This window comes from Myzus persicae, unplaced genomic scaffold (genome assembly GCF_001856785.1).
Source record: "Myzus persicae strain clone G006 unplaced genomic scaffold, MPER_G0061.0, whole genome shotgun sequence".
Classification (NCBI taxonomy): Eukaryota; Metazoa; Arthropoda; class Insecta; order Hemiptera; family Aphididae; genus Myzus; species Myzus persicae.
This window is the reverse complement of record NW_019100482.1, coordinates 259,811-283,847: the sequence shown is the minus strand read 5'-3', so window position 1 is coordinate 283,847 and position 24,037 is coordinate 259,811. Positions and strand designations below refer to the sequence as shown.

At 30.3% G+C, this 24,037-nt stretch overlaps 2 protein-coding genes and 2 non-coding genes across 11 annotated transcripts in view; 2 read left to right on the top strand and 2 right to left on the bottom strand.

Annotated features, from left to right (window-relative positions):
• LOC111027024 (NAD kinase-like) overlaps window positions 1–17,744 on the top strand; it is a 62,010-nt gene extending 44,266 nt beyond the window's left edge. For 5 of the 8 annotated variants that reach the window (XM_022305244.1, XM_022305260.1, XM_022305268.1 and 2 more), the window contains exons 2-9: window positions 12,482–12,565; window positions 12,644–12,773; window positions 12,837–13,031; window positions 13,097–13,388; window positions 14,327–14,484; window positions 16,600–16,682; window positions 17,070–17,272; window positions 17,350–17,744. In XM_022305244.1, the coding sequence (XP_022160936.1) occupies window positions 12,482–12,565; window positions 12,644–12,773; window positions 12,837–13,031; window positions 13,097–13,388; window positions 14,327–14,484; window positions 16,600–16,682; window positions 17,070–17,272; window positions 17,350–17,354 (1,150 nt within the window). In that variant the 3' untranslated portion in view covers window positions 17,355–17,744. Of the gene's footprint in view, window positions 1–11,957; window positions 12,415–12,481; window positions 12,566–12,643; window positions 12,774–12,836; window positions 13,032–13,096; window positions 13,389–14,326; window positions 14,485–16,100; window positions 16,184–16,599; window positions 16,683–17,069; window positions 17,273–17,349 lie in introns of those variants that run through there. The other 3 variants (XM_022305273.1, XM_022305282.1, XM_022305235.1) reach the window with 3 other exon arrangements.
• The window catches only part of LOC111027068, a 44,489-nt gene continuing 37,818 nt past the window's right edge, over window positions 17,367–24,037 (bottom strand). The window contains exon 3 of the mRNA XM_022305286.1: window positions 17,367–18,647. Within this exon, the coding sequence (XP_022160978.1) occupies window positions 18,096–18,647 (552 nt within the window). The 3' untranslated portion in view covers window positions 17,367–18,095. The remainder of the gene's footprint in view (window positions 18,648–24,037) is intronic.
• Trnae-uuc lies at window positions 21,957–22,028 on the top strand. The gene has a single exon. It is a non-coding gene; the product is annotated as a tRNA-Glu (tRNA).
• On the bottom strand, window positions 23,954–24,024 carry Trnag-gcc. Its single transcript has one exon. It is a non-coding gene; the product is annotated as a tRNA-Gly (tRNA).

The window sequence follows — 24,037 nt, the reverse complement described above, 5'->3', positions numbered from 1 at the left end:
CTATAAATTGGAATATAGCCTCATTATAACGTCATAATTAATTTTAACAGAACTCAATCAATATACCTTGGAATGGCGATTATTACATTACATTCTTCACAAACCACAATTAACTAAATTATTGTGTAACATAATAATATAAGTTATATTGAATAATAAATGTCTTTTTTACAACAACGTTGCGTAATTCGCTTCAGACAGACTTTATAATATTATAGGTACGATAAGTGTCCTTTATTTAAGAGTCGGTATATATTTTTTGATTTTCATTTACTTTACTTATTTGAATCATAAACATAACCTATTTATGATGCTGAGTGCTTTAAACTTTTGACTTACCTATGTATAATTTTGTGTGTTAAGCGTGTATATGTATACTGTACAGGTGTCTTACATTTTTCACTAACCGACGTTACACCGTCGCCGTCTTCGTTAATTTTTTATAAATTATTATTATAAAAATTTGTAGACACTAGACAGTGATCTGTAATTCTTGGACCACCGCCTACGAGCCCATGACCTGTTATTGGACATTGAACACTAGGTTCTTATCTCTCTCTTAAAAATTGTACTATAAAAAACATTAAATTTACGGGGTGTGAGGAAATTGCCTCTCTCAGGCAATTTTAAAACCATATTATAATATTAATCCTAAAAAAACTGAGAGGCGTTGGCCTCTCGATTACCTCCTTCGCCACGCCACTATGACGATATCTAAAAGGCCAACTGTCGTGACTCATAAAAAGATAATTTTACAGGAGATACCTAAAATATAGTTTTGAATTTGAAATATGCATCGCATTCACATAATTACCTTTATGCGCATAATATTATACAACATGGGTTTCCGTCTATATAATAGTATGCATGTATGTAATATGTATACCCATATAAACATTAAACACGACTATTATATGATATCACAATATATTATTATAGATAATCTCTATATAGCTCAATATAAATATATTATTATAAATAATTGATAATCAATACGACCCAAGCCCAACGGAAGTGGCCGGTAGTCTGATTCGGATCAAATGTCGCATTACTGCACAGTGCACAGGCACATTTTATTGTTGTAAGTGTGTATTTAATAGCTGGGTACGAAAATTGGAATAGGTACATAAATACTATATACACATTATACATACAATATATACATATTATGTACATACATATCGGGAAACTATTTATACAGAGCGACAAGGTCAAAATATCCGGGAAATTGTACTGGGAAAAATTTGAAAATGACATATACCTGCATCAATACATATATACGCACACACACTCGCGCACGCACACACACACACAAATATCAAACATTATTATTCGTATAATGTAATACTAGACCTATTGTAACTGTAACTGTTGTTTTTCGATCAGATTCGACAAGCCATTTACCTTCGCGTTCAAATAACTAAAATCGTTGAATATTCATAAAAAAAAAACGCAGTCTATGTCAAGGTCATTGCATATTACATTATATTATGTTTCGGATAGTCTATATTTATTATTTAATGTAATAACACTAGAACGCGACCATCGAAATTGTTCAAATTCCTTGGTAAAAATAAAAACTCGGCGATTCACCTTAACGGTATTTTGTGCTCTTATCGTTTGTGTCTCTGTATGTATAGTATGTACCTAGGTAAGTAGTTAGATACCGGCGTGGTTATAGAGAGGCTATAATATAATCCCCGATATCCCGAATAAACATATTATAATATTTTAAATCCCTATCGAACGGTATGGAATTTAAGTCTTTGCGGTCCCGGTGGCTATACGCAGAGTTCGTCTGTGGTGTGTTACCATAATTATGTCGAAAACAATTGTTTAGAACATGGGTATCAAATGTAATGCTCAATGATATGAATCATTAAACCTTTTAATAAGTAATCCCTTAATTGCCATACTATACCGCCGGTACGCCACTCCACGATTCACAGTCATAATATATATTATTATTATATAACGAGTCAAGTTTAAGTTATATTATCGAATCGATTTTTTCATGATGTACTGCAGGATGCACTCGTGGAATTTTATATTAAATGTGGGTACATACCATTTTTTGACGGACTGACCGATTATTATATAACATTAGTTCACTCCGCAGCAGTTCGTCGTGTCGAAGAGGGGCGAAGATAAGCTATCAGACTCGCTCTCGTATCATATTGTAGTCATAAGCATAACACTTATAAGGTCGCATCACCTGCCAGTGTAAATATAATAATAATGTGTTTATATTCGTATATTACGATATAGGTATGTAATGCTGCTGCTTTTTTATATCATAAGCATAATCATAATATACATATATTATATATGTATTATATATATATATATATATATATATATATATTTCTATATAGGTAAAACATGGTAGGTAGGTTTTCGAGATTATTATCACGTATATCGATGGCTTGGACGTCAAAAGTAGAGGGGCCAAGTTTTCTCTAATAGATAAAGTGTTCAATCGATAACTGTACAATTTATTTAAGTTGTGTAAAATGTAGTCATAACACTACAATAATTGAAGATAAAAAAATTACGATTTTCACGATAAACTTTAAAAAATACTGCAGGCTACGTGCCAACGACCATGCCTATAACAAACCCCGGTGGCCTGGGTGTATTTATAATTTTTTTAGAATATGCAGGAGACCTTATTTTGAAAGTAAGTTTCAAAACAAAAAAAAAAATAGTTCAATAACAGCTTATAAATTAGTTTTTGGTGAAAATTCCTAATGTATTTAACAGAACTGAATAACTTAACAATAACACTATATAGGTAGAACAGACTACAGATTATTTCTCTAAAATATACTACCATTTTATGGGAAAATTAATCGGACAAATATTTTTTTGAATAACTAAAAAAATCAACGATTTGATTATTTACTCGAGTATAGTACCCATTTGAACAGATAACGCACGTTTCAGAATTTTGTATATTTTCGTGCGAAGATTTCATGCATTGATTTCAATATATTATTATAATAATTGTTGGTCTTGGTTGGTACTATAATTTTATTTTCGAGAAAAAAAATATTATTATTGTCATGTTATAACAAATCATACTTTTCATCACATTTTGTAAAATTAAGTCTAATTTTCTATTAACTATTAACGTGTCACTATTTAATCATTAGTGACAAATTATATTACACCATGACCCGCTGCAGCCACATTTATCTCAAACGTTTATGTGATCTTAAATTAATTTATAATACTAAATAATTTATTGTTATTTGTTATAGACCATTGTAGTCGGAATTTCTAAAACTATAATTGATCTTTCATCATATAAAATTTCATTATAAATATCACTGTCAATGGAAAAAAAAAACACTCCGAGAATGGAAATCCATCCCCGTCATCATCCCTTCCAAGCTCCAACAGCTGTCAACCTCACGGTCGCAGCATCGTGTCTATAAATATATGATACAACTATAATATGATTATACGTACTGATACAGCAGACGGTTTTGGGTCTGCATCGTCTGCACAATAAAATATCTAATATTATATTATACAAGTCACGGCGGTATACGTCATTAATAGTCATAAATATAATATTAGGTATTATAAAAGTGATCGGCTCGCGTGAACTGATCGACTGACGACGGAGACGATTCGCTACTTAAATATATTATATTCATAATATTCACCGCCGCGATAAACACAATGTATAACGGTCCAGACGTACCTATACATTTTTTTTCATTTTTTTTTACTGAAATAAAAAACAGTACCTATTGTTTGAGCGTTATTTGTACGAAATGTGTAAACACAGTCCCCAAGTACATCATGCAGTAAAAGCAGTATCTCACATTATATAATATATCTCTATATAATACGCACCACCGTACCTATATATATATATCTACAACATGTACCTAAAAATTATATTATATTATTTGTCAGAGCAAAGTCGAGGTCATCGAGTGCAGTCGTCACGAAAATCGGGGCAAAGGCGATTTGTACGTTTTTTTTTATCGTTTTTAATCTGTTCGTCACATCGACGCGCGACGGCGTGTTCTCTGCATATATTATATTTTTTTAACGTACATATATATCTTGTACATAGTTGATATTTATTATACGTGTGAAGTTTGAATGTCTGTAAATACCTACAGACCATGGCGCTTTAAATATCGAGTATACAGAGTGTCTCACGGTGTAGCTATATAGTTTGTCATCCACGTGCACACCCGCCAGACACTAATATACTGTCTGTACACGTATTTTATACTAAACTCCTGTAACCACGTGTCCACGTCTTGCCTAGACTTTAAAACGCACCTACCTACGTAATTGTTTGAATAATTTATGGGAATATTTGCGATTATTCAACATCTGTACTCTACGAATTGGAGAGAAAATAATATTATAAATGTTAACAGTTGTTGATGTAGATATCTTTTATCCCAAGTGGAGTGATTTTATTTTCCAAAATTATGTATTATTTCAAAGATATTTAATGGCAAAAAAAGTTATTATACGTCGGGACATAAACACGACGAAAAAACACTCTATAGCAGCAGTGTACATATATTAAAGATATTAATATGTTGCACAATGCACAATTCACGCATATTCTGTAGAATAATTTAATCGGAGCAATGTGTATACCTAAAATCTAAATAGTACCTATCTGTGTGATCCCTATCTAATGGGAATATTATAATTTACGTTATAATATTTACATGCATATGTATAGGGCGATTCACCGAGAACTGTCGCCCCTTTTTCCCCTTTAATAATGAATTTACTGAAATTCAAATTTATAGAATTCTTGAGTGTAGGTACTTAAAAGTTATGGGCTATAATTTCAAATACCATTAATAAGATAATGTCCTCTGGTATTACTAATTTCTTCTTTTTTTTTTTTGTCAAAAGAGAATCATCCATTTTTCCTGTACATTGTTAAGCAGATGACTTTTTTGAAAATGTTGATGTATATTTAAACAGAAATTTGAACAATCAGTTTGACTCATTTTATTTTTTGTAGGTACTAAGGATAATTATAGTGGTTTATAGAAGGCATGGAGTCTTCCTATGATGATTTGAAATTATAGAACCTCTCTGCTAATTAATACTAACTATTCCTATTAGGTAACATTTTATAATTTGTTAAAATTATAAAATGACTCTAATAAATATTAGATTTAATATTACATCTATTTCATATTTTTCTTATTTTTCTAAAACTATTTGGACTTTGGAGTAGTATAATTCTTAATATGTAATACTATACATTTTAAATGTTAATAACTTAGAAACTATTCGTTCGCAATTTGATTTAGATATAATATCAATAAACTCAATTTGAATAAATTTATTATTAAAGGAAAATATGGAGTGAACATACGTGGTGAATCACTCTGTATACAATATACATACTACGTATTATAGTGCAAGGAATCTCGCAGTGTTTTAGTGTCTGTGATCTTAAACATACAAGCCCGCCACCTCTACCCGTGTCATATCCCTAATTTAAAAATATATTTTGGTAGGTTTATAACTATTCGTGGACTAAACCTAAAATAATAGAAATTAGTAATTTAAATAATAAAATATTTACACCAATGGGCTCATTTATAGATTTTAATAATGATATTGTGATTCCCTGTATGATAAAGTAATTATTTTCCAAAAACGTGGAACAGAAAAAAACTGACGGAGACAAATGCGACATTGAGACGTACTACATACATTATTTATACTCGTATGTACATACATTATAGATTTATAAGTATAATGTTGAAGTTTCAAATACTGAAATAAACTATGAAACACGCGAGGTCGTCGGTGAACCCGTATATTTCATTAATATGTTAAGACGCGAGGTGGAAGAAAACAATTTATGAATTTTATCGAAAAATGTAGCCATGTAGGTATACCTTGGTATATTATTATAATCGCGTAGGTATACTATCGTATATAATTTTCGAAGCACGGTGAAATTTGATTGAGTGAAACTGTTTGAAATGATATAATAATTATTGTTAAATGCATACGTGTATTACCTATATTATAATGCAGGTACATCATAACTATAGGCATCATACTGATGCAGCCATCGGGTATGCATTATTATGTAGACGGCCGTTCGTTGTTTCGCACATTTTTTATTCACGGCGAAATATATTATTATTATTATTCTTACACACCCGCAGCGGGAAAATCGTATTGCAAACACAATATTATTATCGTCATAGATGTTTGACTTGTGCAGTAAACACGCCTTCCGAGTGTGCGCGTTATTTTATGTAACTTCAAACTAATATTGCAGTTGGCTTCAATATTATTTGAATATCAACAGATGAGACGGCAACTCGATCCGCGCTACCTCGCGTCTTCTCTGTTATCAGGAAGTACAATACTATTAGGTACGATTTCACGTGGTTATTTACTCAGCATTCTTCTCCTGCCGCACCACTAGTTTTCCCGTTAATAATGAATTTAAGATTTTTTTTCCAAAATCTGCGTCTTCAACTACTTAAATTCGTAGGTCGTTTTTTTGCATTTTATTATCTGTATCGGTACAAACCACTTTTTTATGAGAACCACATACCTATGTATTTTTTTCTACGAATTGTCAAGCAGATAATATTTTTTTTTATGTTCTAATAAGACATCGGTATAAATCGAAATTCTGAGTTTCCTAATTCGCAAACAACATTTTTTTCAAACGTTGAAGTTAGTACTGACACAGGACATTTCTTAAATGGTAGGAATTGGTAAATCTGTACATAATATACTATACCCACCACGTAGGCACCTAGCCCTGTAATTATACGTTATTAATAATAATATAATATTATGTATTGTTGTGGGTGGTTCACTGCCAATTGCAATTTGCAAATAAACGAAAAAACATCAATCCCATAAATATTACAGACCTTGACATTGTGAGATGTGTATGTCGTGCGTGTGTATATGTGTTATTATAAAAACCGCATTTGCGTTGACCTTGTGTGTGCAGCAGACGAACGGTCCGCCACGACGTGCGTTTGGCGTGATAAAATCATGTATTTTGCATATCTCCATTTATTGGTGATGGAAAAATTACTCGACAGTTCAATATTTGGACTATTATGACTTGACAAAATTAAATTAAAACAATGACTTTAGTTTCCACAAAAAAAAAAAATTACACTGTAATATAAAACTTTTCAGGTGAATTATGGATTAAATCCATGCACTAGTTCTCTATTGCACTAAATTAAGACATAAATAATAATTAATAAATATTACATTGTCGTACACATATTAGAAAAACAAATAGTTTTTCACTAATTTCACCACTGCTACAGCGCCAGGGATCTTGGTAGAATGGTGTGGCTTCAAATATCAGATAGTTACTGTATAAAATAATACCTAATAATATCTGTGCAATTTACACAACTATTATAATATGTAATAACTTATATTATACTTATTTACGACTGCTAGAGCTACTACATAGATATACAGTATAGTTTTTATACGTTATCAATTGTATAAAGCAGTTTCAATGTTCCATTAATTGCATACCTAGCTGATGTACTTTAATATCGATAACTATGTATATGTTTATGACTTACCTACAATATAATAACAAAGTTTTTGACCGTCATCTATTAGGATTAGGATATAGACATATTCTGTTATTTTGTTAGTTTGTGTCTGAGTAGGATAACTGCTATAACATTTATAAATTATTACATAAATATATTTATTATCACATTGTATGTATAAAATCTCAAATCGTGCAACTAAGCTAAGTATAACTATAAGTCAATACTCCAGAATCACGTGATTCAGACAATGGGGTTAAATCTAAGGGCTAACCTATATACGTTGAACCTACAATAATAAATTATTGTTTCTTGATTACCCTCGTCTGGGCATTACTATTTAATAATTAATAATATAATATGAGCAAACCGTAAAAATTACACTTCCTCTAATTTATATCATGTATGAGTGTCTGCTGTCTATGTATAGTACCTACTATTACTATAGTAGTATAGTCGATAAACTATAGCCTATTGGTTTTGACTTCCGGTTCAGAGGCACACGCATATTATGTGTAAGTGTGTTTGTGTTACTTTGGGTAAACACTGCAATATTTAAGGTCTTCATGATCAGAAAAATGTAAATCTAACATCTGAAAATTTCTGTTTCTATCAGTCATCAGATAAACTCTGTTTAGGCTTATGTCGTTTATTATAATAGTCTATATGTTCTGCGCGTATGACATTTGTGTTTCTTATATCAACATTTTTTCTATTATTATAATATGTACCTATTTACTATTGTATCGTACTACTAATGGGCAATATTAGATTACTAAAACTATTGCTATACGATAGGAAAAAGTGGAACAAAACTATTGATAGGCTCAGACCAACTTAAATTAATTTTATATATACCTAGACTTTTTATGTTTATTATCGCATTTAATACAATCATCCCACTACAACCGACATAATTAAAGTCTAATTAGTTTACATAATATTGCTTTTTTCTGTTGTAATTCGAAGATCGCTAAATGTAAATATAACTCTAAGCAAATAACCAAATGTATTATTCTTACGCCTGCGCAAGTTGATTTGTTAGATCGAAGATAAAAGATGTTAGAAAGATGTTAGATGTTAAAAAGTTAGATCAAATACAACATTATAAACTCAATTAATTTATTGGTAAAAACTGAAAATTGAAGATGAGCTTACCCATTTTTGAGATTGGCATACTTTTTTAGTAGATATTTCATGCAAAAACTTATATGAAATATATATGGCATTATGTAGGTACGTGAAACGGACTTCAATTAGGTAATCAAAGCATGGATCTAAGAAGGACAAATCGCCATTGTTGTATACTTAAATTTGTTAATTTATGAGACACATTTTCTTTAAATTTAACCACCATGAAAATCTCATTAAAATATAAGTATACATCTTCCATGCGAAAACCGTTATAGATAGGTACATGAAACATAACCACGAAACGTTCTTGGTCTTAAACTTCCTCCTTCCAAAAACTTCAAGTACAACAAAATAATAATTTTCTGTGGTCGATTTCTTTTTAAATTTTAATCATCCTAAGTGTACTATTATGTTATATATCATGGTCAATGTTATAAAAAAAATGAGAATCAACGATATTTAATAATATAAATATTATAATGGTATATGCAAAAAATGAAATGCTGATATTAACTATACTTACGTATTTTAATTTTTTAATCATAAAGTATGAATGGCTTCTTTGTGCCAAATAATATATAATTATAATAAATTTAAAATTAAAATTAAAATTCTTTTCATACCCAATAAAATAAAGATACATTTATAATATTGTATTCGTCCCGCATTGGTATAATACAAATATATAATATACTATATCGTAACTTTTATTTTTTTTACACTGTATACTCCGACAATGGTCATAACACTCTCGACACTCAAATGTAGGTAAGTATTATAAAACTAACAAATTCAAATAAGTAGGTAACTTTCTTTGTCTTGTTCCTGAATCCTGATTAGCATTTACCGACCACATTTAACATTATAATTTATGGAAGACGATTGTTCAGAAATTATAATTATGTTTAGCCGAACAGGTAATATCATTGAGTATAATATATTGTAACACTCAATGGTAATATTTATACATATATATATTGTATTACTTAATACCGACATCATAATATATAGTGTCTTATCGTGTTTGTCCCGTTGTCACGTAAATAACTTTTTTCTATATATTTTTGAAATATAAATGTAGACAATATTATTATTTATTACAACTGTATTAGAGAGCCACACGGTTATTGTAATTTATAGTACATTGAACCACCTTCTTTTATCTATACAGTTTTAAAGTCAAAATAAAGAATTTCGTTCGTAATATTATGTATAATGTTATTTGGTACACAGGAATTTAATAAGATTGAGGTATTTTTTTCAACACAATTTTGATAAAAAATATGTATTTAATTAAATGTTTTATGTAAAATAGTATGTCACAAAAATAAACTATGTACAATAATTATCAACTCTACTAATTACAAACTATAAAAAAACGTTAGTTATTTAATAAAAAAAATAGACATATTGATATATATATAAATAAAAGAATTTATTTTTAATTTATTAGACTAGGTATTTATTTATTCACTAAAACCAGTGTAGATAAGTATTAAATATTAAAATATTGATATAGATATGTTGTTTATAATAAATTAACATTACAATATCTATAGATATTTCTTTCAGCATGAAAAATTCTATGTTTTTTTCGTACCTTACAATAGTGAGTTTTTTGATTTCTTTAGAATAGTTTACCAGTTACCGTATAAGGAAAAGTTACCAACAATTTAATTGCTTGAGTTTTTAACTGAGTGAAACTTAAATTTATATTAAGAATTCCTATTATGAGTTATCTTAGTTGTAATTCACAAAACAATGAACATTTTTCATTTAAAAAAAACTCGTATACACCGTGAGGTCTGCTCAAATAATTAAGGTTTTTCTAGTGCTATGCTATGAGCGAAGTAACTTGCAAAACCCTATATCTGTTTCTTATGTCCACTCTCCCGTTTATTCAGATTTTATAATAATTTTAATATTGTATATCAATTCATGTAATATGGTGTACCTATACCTCACCTGCATAAAATATAGTTATTATTACTTACTAAAAAATTAATATTCCCCAATAAACGATAATATTACATATACAAACATTACTAGTGTAGACGTCATGTACCTAGTTAATATTTGAAAATGTTTAAGAATGACATAATTGGTCTTAAGCTTTTATAGCCTTATAGGTAGGTACTTGATTTCACTATAAATTATAATTATCATTATGTAAATATCAGTACCTACATAGGTATGTATTTTTATACGGAATTTTAAACACATTTCATTATTTAAATTCAGTTTAATTGTAGTATATGTTGACATTTGTATTAAAACTTGCTGGGTCACATATTTCGAGGACATCACAATCATCTCGGCGTTGTAGCATTTAAGGACGGAAAATTAATTTCGAAGGTTATTTATTAAATAAAAACTAGTGCAATAATTCACTGCAGGTATATAGATGGTAGTAGGTATAAATGTATAATACGTCTATAACTCTATACCTAATACAGGTACTACCTATTTTTTTTTGTTAAATATATTTTCTATTAGAAAATAAATGTATTATATTATATCATATATAGGTAGGCAGCCTATAAGCATAACGACGAGAACACTCGGAGGTCCCATAAAATCCGCCCTACCATCATTCATTTATCATAAAACATTCTTGCTGCACACACAATTAGTGGACACGTATTGAAAAAAATCGGAAGTGGTAAAATATAATATTTCGCTTGTATAGCACCAGCAGGGCACTCCAGACAGTTCAAACATCCCTCCCACTGAGCGCCTGTAAATCGAACACCGGCGTTGATAATTTAATTATTGTAAATTAATTGTATACAATAATATTATTATATGCGATCACTCGACGCACACTAACGGCCCTCGCAGCCGAAGTTAAATGTTCAATTAAATCATAAATAATAAAAGCCATTAGGCGTAATAATATTATCATATTTTAGTAAATTATTATTACTATTGTTATCGCGGGGTCCGTACTACCATTGATTACGAATAGTTTACTAATTACTCATTATAATTTATGATACTTCTAAAAATATTGTCTGATCTGTGGGTACGTAGACGTCGCCGGTCCGGTCCGTCGTTCCGTCGCAAGATTAGATTAAACGACGATCAGTTCAGCGTGCTCTAGCGACCAACAAAAACACAAGTCCTACGCGACACTACATTGTTCTGTGACGGTAGACAAACACAACTACCGCACACACGCGCACCCACACGGTCACCGTGATAACGATATTACATCATTCTGTGGCCAATATTGTGATCATATTATTCGGCATCGTTCGGCAGTCTGTTTGTAGTTCGGTTACAACCACGAATTGGGATATCTTGAATCGTGGCCACAACAACAAAAGTCTTTCCTTATCAGTTATCAGTGTTTCGTAATATTTTCATTGAGCAATTTTCACGGTTTCCGTTTGAGAATTCCTATCTGCTGACAGTTGCTGTAGTGGTTTCCGGGTCTCGTTCGCCAGTCCAGTTTTCCCGGGTGGAAAATACCGAAAAACCCTAGACGACCCGACCCATCGGCTTTTTAAAATCGTATCGCTCCTCCCGCGGTGTGTGTCCGACATGCAGGCCAAACGAAATCTTTAACGCACCACCGCAGTCATGAACGACTTGAAGGGATCTGTCGTCGCGGACGACATTGACCCGTAAGCGCACCCACCACCCACCCACAGAATTGTGTAAAATATCTCTCCATATGTGGCCCGACGATTCGTCCGTCCGTCCATCCGTTCGTTCTGTCCGTCAACGTTGTCTCAGCGCTCCGTTTACTGACCGACACTTTTTTATTTTTTCAGGAGAACACGATCGCTGAACGCCCCCAGCCCCGTTCAACAGTTTGGACCATGCGGACGTATCATGAAAACCTCTGCTTTGGTCACGTAAGTTAGTTGTACACTTATTGTGGGGTACCAGTGGTCGTCGTCGTTGTGTGTTTATTTTATTTTTCGTCTGTCCAGGACAATTCAAGATCCAGCCAGTCAACGTTTGACGTGGTCCAAAAATCCTCTGTCAGTGTTGGTGATTAAAAAAGTTAGAGATATGTCTGTTTTACCACCGTTCATAGAACTCGTCAGATGGCTTATACAGGTACAGATATCTATACTCAGGTGAAGGTCATTATTTATTTTAAAATATTCTATTTGACTCTAGGAAAAAAGTATGATAGTATTTGTGGAACATTCTGTGATGGAAGACACAATGCTCTCTAGTAACTCGGGCTTCATGGAAATACGAGAGAAATTAAACTCTTTCCAAGATAGCAAAGATGATCTGACGGACAAAATAGACTTCATTATTTGCTTAGGTGGAGACGGTACTCTGCTCTACGCTAGTCTTTTGTTTCAGGTAATTTCAAATAATTATTTTGTCATTATTGTTTGTTGAATTAATGTTCTTTTTTCTTCTTCTAGCAATCTGTACCACCAGTTATGGCGTTCCACTTGGGCTCCCTAGGTTTTTTGACTCCTTTCAAGTTTGACAATTTCCAACAGCAAGTAACCAATGTACTTGAAGGACATGCTGCTCTAACGTTGCGTAGTAGACTTAGGTGCATAATTGTTAGGAAGAATGAAGACAAAGAAAAGCCTCAGCCAAATTTATTAGTACTTAATGAAGTGGTTATTGACCGCGGACCATCACCATACCTTTCAAACATTGACTTGTTTTTAGATGGAAAATACATAACATCTGTTCAAGGAGATGGTAATAGAAACATTTTTTTATTAAATAAAATACTTTATCAGTGTTCTCTTATATTTCATAATTAAATTCCATCAAATGCAAGTTATATTATTTAAATATTAAATTTAATCAAAATTAATCTTGTTACACAACCATAACTTACTGAATTATCTGTTGGTAAAAAATGAATTAGGTAATAAAATTAAAATGTTCAGATATATACTTTGGTTTGACTAAAGGAATGTACTTGGCGACCAACTTATGCCAAAGGGCATCCAAATGGTTGGCTCAGTAGGGGATATAGACGGGTGTAGTTTGACCAACACCTGACCAAAAGTGAATATCGCCGAGTATGTTTCTTAAGCTACACCCATACCTAGAATATATTTGTCCTAGACAAAAATGTATGTTATCGTTTATGACTGGAAATTAAAAACATTGTTGGGAACATATGTTTTTTAACAAATTTATCCTACGTTTGGACACACCTTTAGGTTAAACAGAGTATAGGTACAATAACTACTATTGTAGTATAATGTAAGAGCAATAAAATATTTTAAACAATCTTTAATGTATTATAAGACCTTAAAATGTAAATTAATTCAACATTTTTTAGACATTTTTTCACATAAATCATTAAACCATGGTATCTGAGTTTGGAAGTTTTTACTTTTGAGTATCTTTAAATAAAACTATTAGTAAACAAATTTCAGTCAATTCCCAGCAATAGAACTCTTTAAAATTAATTTTTCTAGTATAATAGAATTTCAATTATTTGAAACTAAAGAAATCAAGACATACATTTTCAATATTCAATGTGTATTTTGGTGTGTAAAATATTTCAAAATTTTGGTCATTACAATATTCTTCTCTGTATTCTAGTACTGTTAAGATATTTCAGTTATTATTCAACTCAAATGTTGGTAGTTTATTTAATAAAACTTTATTTTTGTTATTAGGTTTGATTGTCTCAACACCAACTGGAAGCACAGCATATGCAGTTGCCGCGGGTGCGTCAATGATTCATCCAAGTGTTCCAGCCATCATGGTGACACCCATATGCCCTCATTCTTTGTCTTTCAGGCCAATAGTAGTACCAGCTGGTGTTGAATTAAAAGTAAATTATTATTTTAAAAGAATTCCACATTTAGTGATAGAAATAAATAAGCGATTTCCAATTCAACATTATGAAGTACCTCATAGTTTTACATTTTGTTCCTAAACATTAAATTTGTCTGCTAACATTTAGCTTAAATTAAATTGTACACTTTGTTAGTATGGTTAATAATAGTACTATTAATTTATAATATTGTTGGTAATAAGTACTGTTAACATCATGTAACTATCAAAAACTTTATTAGAATATTTTTATTTATCACTGAATAATTTTTGTTAAGCTAGAAATTTAATATTATTTGAATGGTAAGAACTTACAACAGTTAGTAATATCAAAGTTATCTAAGAGTTTTGACTGAATATTATGGAAATTATTTAAACTATTAAATTCCAAATATTAATTTCTATATTAATATTTAACTTGTAGTTTTGCAATTACTTTTACAGTCTAAATAATAAAAATAAGATAGAACTGTCGCCTAATTTGTTATTGATAATTTTAAGGTTGAGATATTGAATTTAACTTCGTATAAAATATCAACTAATAAGAAGGATTTTTATATATTTTTTCATTGGTAACTTTTAGAATTTACAGACTGCAAAATTACGCAGTAATAAATATTATACAATGATAATTATAAATTATAAAAATCCAAATAATGAGAAATTGTTGGTAATCATGACCCTCTTTATTATTTATATGTTGATTATTTTTACAATAAAGCCAAAGTTTCTATATAAATATTAATTCAAGACTTTATTATAATTTATAGTAGGTGTTGTGTCATTTTCTACCAATATTATAATTTACTTCATAATAGTTGAAAATATAAGCATGATTAATTAGCAATAATAAATTTTTAACTGAAGTAGAGATAGATAAAGGTGTAATAAAAAAATATATTGCAAAAGTATTGTGATAGACGATAGTTATCTTTCAATATTATACATCTTGAAAATAATATACTATTTATTGTAAAAGTATGGTGTAAATACAATTTAAAAATTGAGAATGCAAAAATTTATATTTTATGATTTTGTCTAAATTAAGAAAACAATAGTTTTGAAGGATATGTTATGTAACTGAAATTATATTTTTATATGATTAATAATATTACTATATACCTAACCTAACCTACTGATTTTTGTATTCAAATATGAAATTGTGTTAAATCATGTGCAGCTTAAGGCTTAAACACAAAATATCTATGTTTACTGTACATGGGTACAATATTTAGTATTCATTCAATGTTATTGAACAAAATACATTGCCATAGTGACACAATAATAATTTTTACATTAATTTTATTTAAGATTTGGTAACGCTTTCAATCTAATTCATATGGATTGGATTAGAATCTTTACTGACTGAATTGTAGAGCCTTGTCAGCTAATTATTATTGAAATTGTGCTTCATTTGTTGTTTAGGTTAATGCCTTCAAAATTAACGGTTACTTATGATAAATATATTAAAATTGTATTTATTCTAAGTCATTGTTGTGGAATTCTTTACATATTTTTGTTGATTTTAGTTTTTATAAATACTTTATAAGTTATGAATTAGTATAATGGTTACTAGATCAATAGAGTTAGGATATGTTTTGTTTCTTTGTGTAGATAACTGTATCACCAGATAGCCGCAATACGGCCTGGGTTTCATTTGACGGTCGTAGTCGGCAAGAAATTACTCATGGTGATAGGTAATACTGTAATAGGAAAGAAAAATAAAGTGTTTAGTATTTATAAATTTGAAATGAATTTTACATTGTTGTTATTTGTCAAGGCTTGTATTTGTTTAAATGCTTCTGAGGTGCACATGGTTATCTAAAAACAAAGCAAATATTTGATAAACATTTTAATGGCTAATTAGCATTTTAATATTTTAAATTAATGCTATTTTGGTTTTAGAAACTTTAATACAATTTTTTATAATGAATGTATATCTATTGAAATATAAGTCAATTGGCTTATATCTGTGAATGATGATTCAAAATGTTATTACCTACCTTAAAAATAGTTTTTTTTAAATCTATTTGTTTATACTTTAAGTATTAAGTATTTTAATTCGAGATTATAGTACTGTTACTGATATAGCAGGTTTGGATACTTTTTGCAGATTATGTTGAGTCCAGATGCAAGATCAACAGCGTGGGTTTCGTTCGATGGCCGAAATCAACAGGAGTTGTGTGCAGATGATAGGTCGGTCAATAAAAAATGTAGAATAATATTTGGTGATGGATAGTATGTGCACTGTAAAATTTGATTTTCAATTTGTAAATTATCTAATCAATGACGGAGAAGTATCAGAGTGTACATTGTAATCAGACTTCAGTAATTACTCATTTACGTACTTAAAAGTATGTCTCATACAATTGTCGAGTTATTAAACACAATATTATATTCATTTATTTATATTGCACGTTTTAACCGTTCAATCTTTTACAGTTATGTATGTTAATAATTTCAAGACGTATTTAAATGATAACCATGTGTATCAGTTTGCATGAATATTTGCTTTTCATTTATGTGCTTTAAGTACTTGCTATAGTATGTAATTAAATAGTTAATCAAATATTTTATTTACAGCTTACGAGTAACTACATCTATATTTTCGTTACCATCAATATGTGCTCAAGACCAAATATCCGACTGGTTTGATTCATTGGCTGAATGTCTACATTGGAATGTGAGAAAACGACAAAAGCATTTTGAGGAATTGTCTGATCTGGCACATTGCAAGTATGAGGATTCACTGAATTCAACGTCGAAAGACACTTTATTAGTTACGGGTAAATAATCAAAATTATGTTTATATTTCTCACATTTTTTGATATTGATGAAACTAATTTTTGTTTTCACTTTTTAGACTAGCAGGGTATGATCAATGAAGTTCAACATTAACCAACAGATACCTTATCCTTTAGTTGATAAGCACCTGTACTACCATCGGTGCTTACAAATGGATTTCAAAATTGTGCAAAATACATTTATTATTATTATTATTATTATTATTATTAATATTATTATTGTCTTGTAAATACCCGTAGAAGGTATTTATGTGTTTCTGCTGCTCGTGATTAAAATTACCTATTTATCATTTAATATTATAGTTTCAGTACTGAAGTTGTAGTTTTGACAAATTAATATTATGTATCTATATTACATTATCGGTGAAGTTTATGTCTTTTAATTGTTAGTAATCAGTTTATGTGCCGAACAACTTAAATTTTATAGTCATTAAATAAAAAAATAAGTCTTTAATGTAGGAGTAATTTATTTTTTGGTTATTAGAGCTCTCCAATTTGATTTTTTACCCATGTATACAATTTCTTCCATTTTTAAGATGAAATTTAAATTGTAATTTGTTTTTGATATTGTTAAAAACACAAATATTTATGTTTATTATTATTTTTAGCTCAACATTTGTATAAATTACAAAATTTTTAATTGTTTTTTATTTATTTAAAAACAAAATTATTTATTAATGACTAAGAGTATACATTAAGTAATATATTATCATAATAGTTTCATAAATCTTTGGAACATTTTTCTTCATTTAAAGGTCTTCACGCAATGTCTTATATACATTCTAACACCCATAATTCATTTCTGTTAATACAGTGATCTGAATTGTATGGTATTGGCTTCGTTAGTATTGAATCTGCTTTCGAAATATCTGCAAATGTCTTTCACTGGCACAGCCCTCAAATCCAAATTGTTCATTGACCTAGACTTAATGTTTGTTATATGAGATGAAAGATCATGCAAATTGTCCACACTTTTTGAAGAGCAAGTGAGTGATTCTTCGAATATCTTGCGTTTCTGTTTAACTGGTATTAGATCTGAGAATTCGTTGACGGGTGATCTTCGCAATTGTTCGCACTCTCGAATCAAGTCTGGCAAGTGTGAAACATTCTTCTTGTACATACGTGAACTAAATAAAGGCATATGGTTGTTGTTGACTTCTTGCATATCCAAGCTGGTTTTTTTGTGTTTGGATGCAGATGTCACTAATGAATCTGTTGACGAGTATCGTCGAAACGGTGCATGGTCAGTGACAATGCCGAGTATGTCGAGATACTTGACGTCATCCAATGGTGTTTGGCTCAGGAGTTGTCCCGCAATGGTTGTTGTCCAGTGATGAAAGTCCGTTTCGGTGTCCACCTAAAAATTAAATTATGTATTATTGTATTCAATGATGCATAGGTACGACGTCAATAAAATGAGAATAGACATATAGACGACTATAAAAATACCGAACGAATGGAACATGTTAAACCTATAAAGTTATCTGAGACGTAACTATGATGACTATGTGAGGTGTAAAAATGTACCATTTATATGTTTATATATTTATACGTTTTATGCGGACAAAGACTAATTTATATTTTATGTTTAACGATATGAACGATATTTGTGTATTTGTCATATTTTTATTTCAACAGAACTAACAAGTAGTGAGATGTAAAATCAACATTGAGTACCTACGAATCTAAATAGGAAACGTTTAAAAGTCTCGAGTTGCATTTTTATGTTGGAAGCAGCACCGTAATTAGCGAAAGTGCTGAGGTTGCACCACACCCTACAAAGAGCCCTATTATTGTACTTAAGGGGCCCTTTTCAGACTTAAGGTTTGAAATAGGGGGTCCCAAAATTAAAGTGGCACCTAGGCCTTTTCATCTCGAGTTGCGGCACTGGTCGGAAGTTTAAAAATCCCTTAAATAGGTACTAAGCAGGTACTGAGGTACCTACTATAAATAAATGTTATACCAAAACCCATCAAAATCATACTAATGCAGGCCATGTAGGATGTAGCCATGTGGGTTGTAATGTCCAATACATTTTTTTTTATCCAATTATGCAATGATTATCGATACATTTAATCCACTCCACAGTTTCAAAACTGACATTTTGAGAATCAATGCATCGATGTGCATTTCAAATTTTAGAATATGTTTTACTTATTAATGATAAATGGTAATTATATTATTCATAGAAAAGACACAGTAGAGAAATGTACCTATTCTCCTCGAATAAACCATTGAGGCGTCGTTGTATTGCCTATTCGGCAGTTTGTCAGGCGTTAGTTTTACTGATTCTGTGCGAATTGTGAGATGTCGTGTTATTAAAATGACGAAAAAAAATTACTAGATAAAAAGTATAAAAGTAAAAACAATAATTAACTTGATTATAATGTATAAAAAACAATTGTAGAGAGAAATGCGGTGGCCCACAATCAAATGCATTAAAAATAAAATGTATCAACAGACATTTTAAATAGTTCCTATTTTGACAACTGTTGTAGTAGTAACGAGATACTATAACCAAGGGGATTATTATTTTTAATCCCAAAAATCTGATAATAATTAAAAATATTCGGATACCTATGGCTTTATATTCATTGGAAAAATTATAAAATAAGACTTGAACTTAAGTATACAATTATGTGGAAAAAAAACTGGCATCGTAACAGCAGAAACCGCTTTCATAATTTATTATATTGAAATTAAAAATAAAATTTAACAAAAACAAATGTTGTGAACATTGATCCAATGTTATTACTTATTACTACTAAAGAAGGAGTATTTCTAACAAAATCATACCTAACCCTAGGACAGTTGTCCCGTATAGGTAAAACAAGAAAGAGTTAGACCCTTTTTCCGGTATACCAAGAATATTTATATAGGTGTACCGAGAAATTTGTCTGAGGAGTGTAGTTAGTTTGCTTATGAACAATATAATAGGTACATCGAAATATAAAATATAATATATTTTGCTAACTTGGCATAATATGATTTTTTTATAATGGTGACCTTTTTTTATTAACGTACTTTCAATTTGTTATATAGTAATAATTTGCTATGGTATGCTAAATTTAAAATAAATTTCCGGAAAGCCAGGGGGGGGGTTAATTCCCCAGCTTATCCCCTGCGGGTATTTACGTTTTTTTTTTTTACAATCAAAATACAATTTGTATTGTACTAGTTACACCTATTTGAACCCCATAATATTAAATTGCAGTTAATATGTTATACTATTATTCTGTGATAATATATTATATATTAACAGCTAAAGACACCTACTATGACAGTGTTACGGGTTCATAAATAATAGGTAAAATGGTGTTACTTCAGGTACATCGTACTATAATACTAGTATTTATAATCAATGATCGTACTTACTACTTACAACAGTTGGTACCTATATCTACAACTAACCTTTTATATCTGTCTGTATAGATTTATATTATAATTTATGATATTAAATTATTATTATGCAGGTACGTTACAATCACGTCGTGCCTACATATTATAATATGTGTCAAAATAATTCAGCCTATAGGTAAAATGATTTACACCTTTACTATTTAGATATAATACCTATTATATTTGTTATTATTATTTATTACCCCTGCACGCGACATTTAAAATTATAATCCGAATTGAAATGTAGCCGTGTAGGTAGTATAGATACCTACTTATACCGATAAGTTTATGATAAACTAATGACAAATTATTATACCGTCCTTCAATACTTTTAACTTTTAAGGAATAGATAGAATACCAGAATAAGTAGATACTTTGGAGTTTGGGTTGTATTGCAGTTATAAATTGTACAAAACGTGTTGAGCAATAAGAGGATTTCAGGCGTCAACAGCGAATTATTCGACATTAATTATTCGTTTTCTCTACACAGAACACGCGCAACCATACCAAATTTGTGTTCAGCAGAATCAACCTTGTGCTGTTTTAGCTTTAGTATCGAAGATAACTGACCTGTTATTTCAATGTATTGAGATATAATTATAAATAGAAGCTAAAAAAAAAAAACCGAAATCGACCTATTATATCGAACTTTGATTTGAGAAGATTATCCGTGTTCTTATAAGTGCGTTGGATTATTTGAATGAATGATACCTATTTTAATTTTTAAACAATTTATGACTTTATGAGTTGTAACTGAGTAAGTATAAGTACAAGGTACCTGTAAAATGTTACAACTTAGCAATGTTTACCTAACCTACCGATTTAAATGACACAATAGGTTGGTTCTGCTGAACTCAAATTTGGTATATGTATTTATGTCGTGCGTATCAGGTCAGTGAGAGAAAACAAAATATGGCAGGGGGCAGGGGCAGTGTACTGACGTCCAGTCTTAATATTTTTGAAATATTAATTAAACTGTTCATTACCTATCGGCTATCACATTTGTGGGAGTGCAGGAACACTGACTAGGAATCATAATTTATTAGCTTCTACAACAAAAATATTGAAATTGCCGTTCATGTATCTGCAAAATTGTGTTACATTTTAACTTTTTGACACGTCACCTCGTATTCCTCCCTTTTGTTGTTATAAAAAAAACTCTATTTTAGAATTAATAAAAAAAATTGAACGAAATATGTTATAAAAATGTTAATATAAATTATCTCAGTGGATTAAATAATATAATTTTACCTATTTTCTACACCGATCCGGTATGGTCTAGTGGCTAGGATACCTGGCTTTCACCCAGGAGGCTCGGGTTCGATTCCCGGTACCGGAATATATTTTTTGCATTTTCTCACAACTGACTTGTTTAACGACACTAATATCTATTATAAGAGCGGGCGACTCGCCCATATTTTTCCTTAATAATAAAATGTATTCAAGTACTAATTTTTGAAATTTTTAAATAAATTCAGACAATTTTTTCAAATTTATGAATTTGTTTGTACTACTAAGAGGACGCCCCACACCCACATGTGTTGTCTCCGTGTAAAAAAACTTCCACGAAAACACAGATGTTCTTACCATCAAGTTTCATAATAAGTCGATTCACTCTCATTTTTAAGCTAACGGCATAGAACGCCAACTGATGTATTTTACACGTTTGTGAGACGGAGACAGCACATGCGAGTGTGGCGTCCTCAATGAGCGACCTGTGGTGACACAATCTTCTGGTTTTCAAATGAGAAACACATTATGTTGCTGAAAATTATGCGGCGAATAAATTGTTTGAAAATGTTGATGTACTTAATTCAAAATTCGAATGAATAGTTTCACCGTCATTAAAATCGTTATATTAAGGATAGTATAGTCCTTAAATATAGTATTACAAAAATATATAGTAGATGTACCTAATATTGGATCCAATATCTGGACAATTTTTACAAATTATTAATGTCGATGGGTTAAAATCCTCAGCAAGAAGAGAGATGGACCATATAATATAGGGTTAGGATTGAAAAAATGGGTGGGCACTAGTATGCATATATTATAATAAACTGTTATATAAATTGAGTTTGATTATTTGGGAAGGTAGTAGTCATGGCCTCAGGAGTGATTTTTTACTTTGACATACAAGTCGAAACACTTAACTTCAAAAAATTGTTCATTTAATTTTTAAATAATTGTTCTACTTTTTAGACTTCTAAATTACATATAGGTAACACTAATGTATATTTAATCAATATTAAATGCTAACACTATTTATTTTTGGTAACATTATTTTGTTGTTTATAATAGAATAGTACAAAGTAGTAAGTACAAACCAAAGTAATGCATATTTCCATTGTGGTTAAAAAAATGTTGACAATTTCATTTTATAATATAAATACAAAGTATATCCTTTTTTTAACATTGAATATTATGGATTTTAATTTAGCAATTTACAACCTCGCCAAACAAAAAAAACCACAAAAATGAATCACGATGAAAAGCATTTGATAATCTATTTTTAGAAAAAAAATGTATGTAAATGCATAATAAATGAGCCTTTATCGAAAAATATGTGTCCAGAGTCCAAATTCCAGAGACCTTTCACATAGCTAAATCCGGACTTTCGTATAAATAAAAATCAAATACGCGTTTATAGGTTTATTGAGCGTCACAAACCATCATAAATTCATAAACATATGAAATATTAATTATTGTTATACCTAATATCCACGTCCTACCTGTTATACAGACCATAAATTATTTCACCTTTTTTATAAATTAAGTACCTAATGTGTACAACGAGAATAAATCTTAGAAACAACATCTTTATGGGGGCCTCCGTCCAATTCCTCTTACATACGTTATCCAATATCCACCCTTAAGCTCATAATGTATTGCAGTAACTAATATAGCCAACTAATCAATTTATTAATAGATTTTTTATCGTCATAATATACTCATATTGACCGTGTCAGTAGCCTCTAAACTACAAGAACCCCATAAATAATTTACCTACGATTCACTTGCGTAGTGATTTAAATCCATCCAATCGGGTACACGGCATTATAGCAAAATGTATATTATGTACGAAAACGAATTCTGCAAAAGGTAATAATATCAACCTATTATCATCAAATTGGTAACATTTTTCTGCGAAAAATATCCACAGGGGTGCAAAAAAAATAATCACCAAAGTCAATAGAAATATTTTATTTTCAGCTCCCACAAGCGTGAATGGCAAAAAGCTTTGAAAATTATCAAAAAAATTTCTGCATCAGCCGGGAATCGAACCCGGGCCGCCCGCGTGGCAGGCGAGCATTCTACCACTGAACCACTGATGCTTGTACTGTTAGC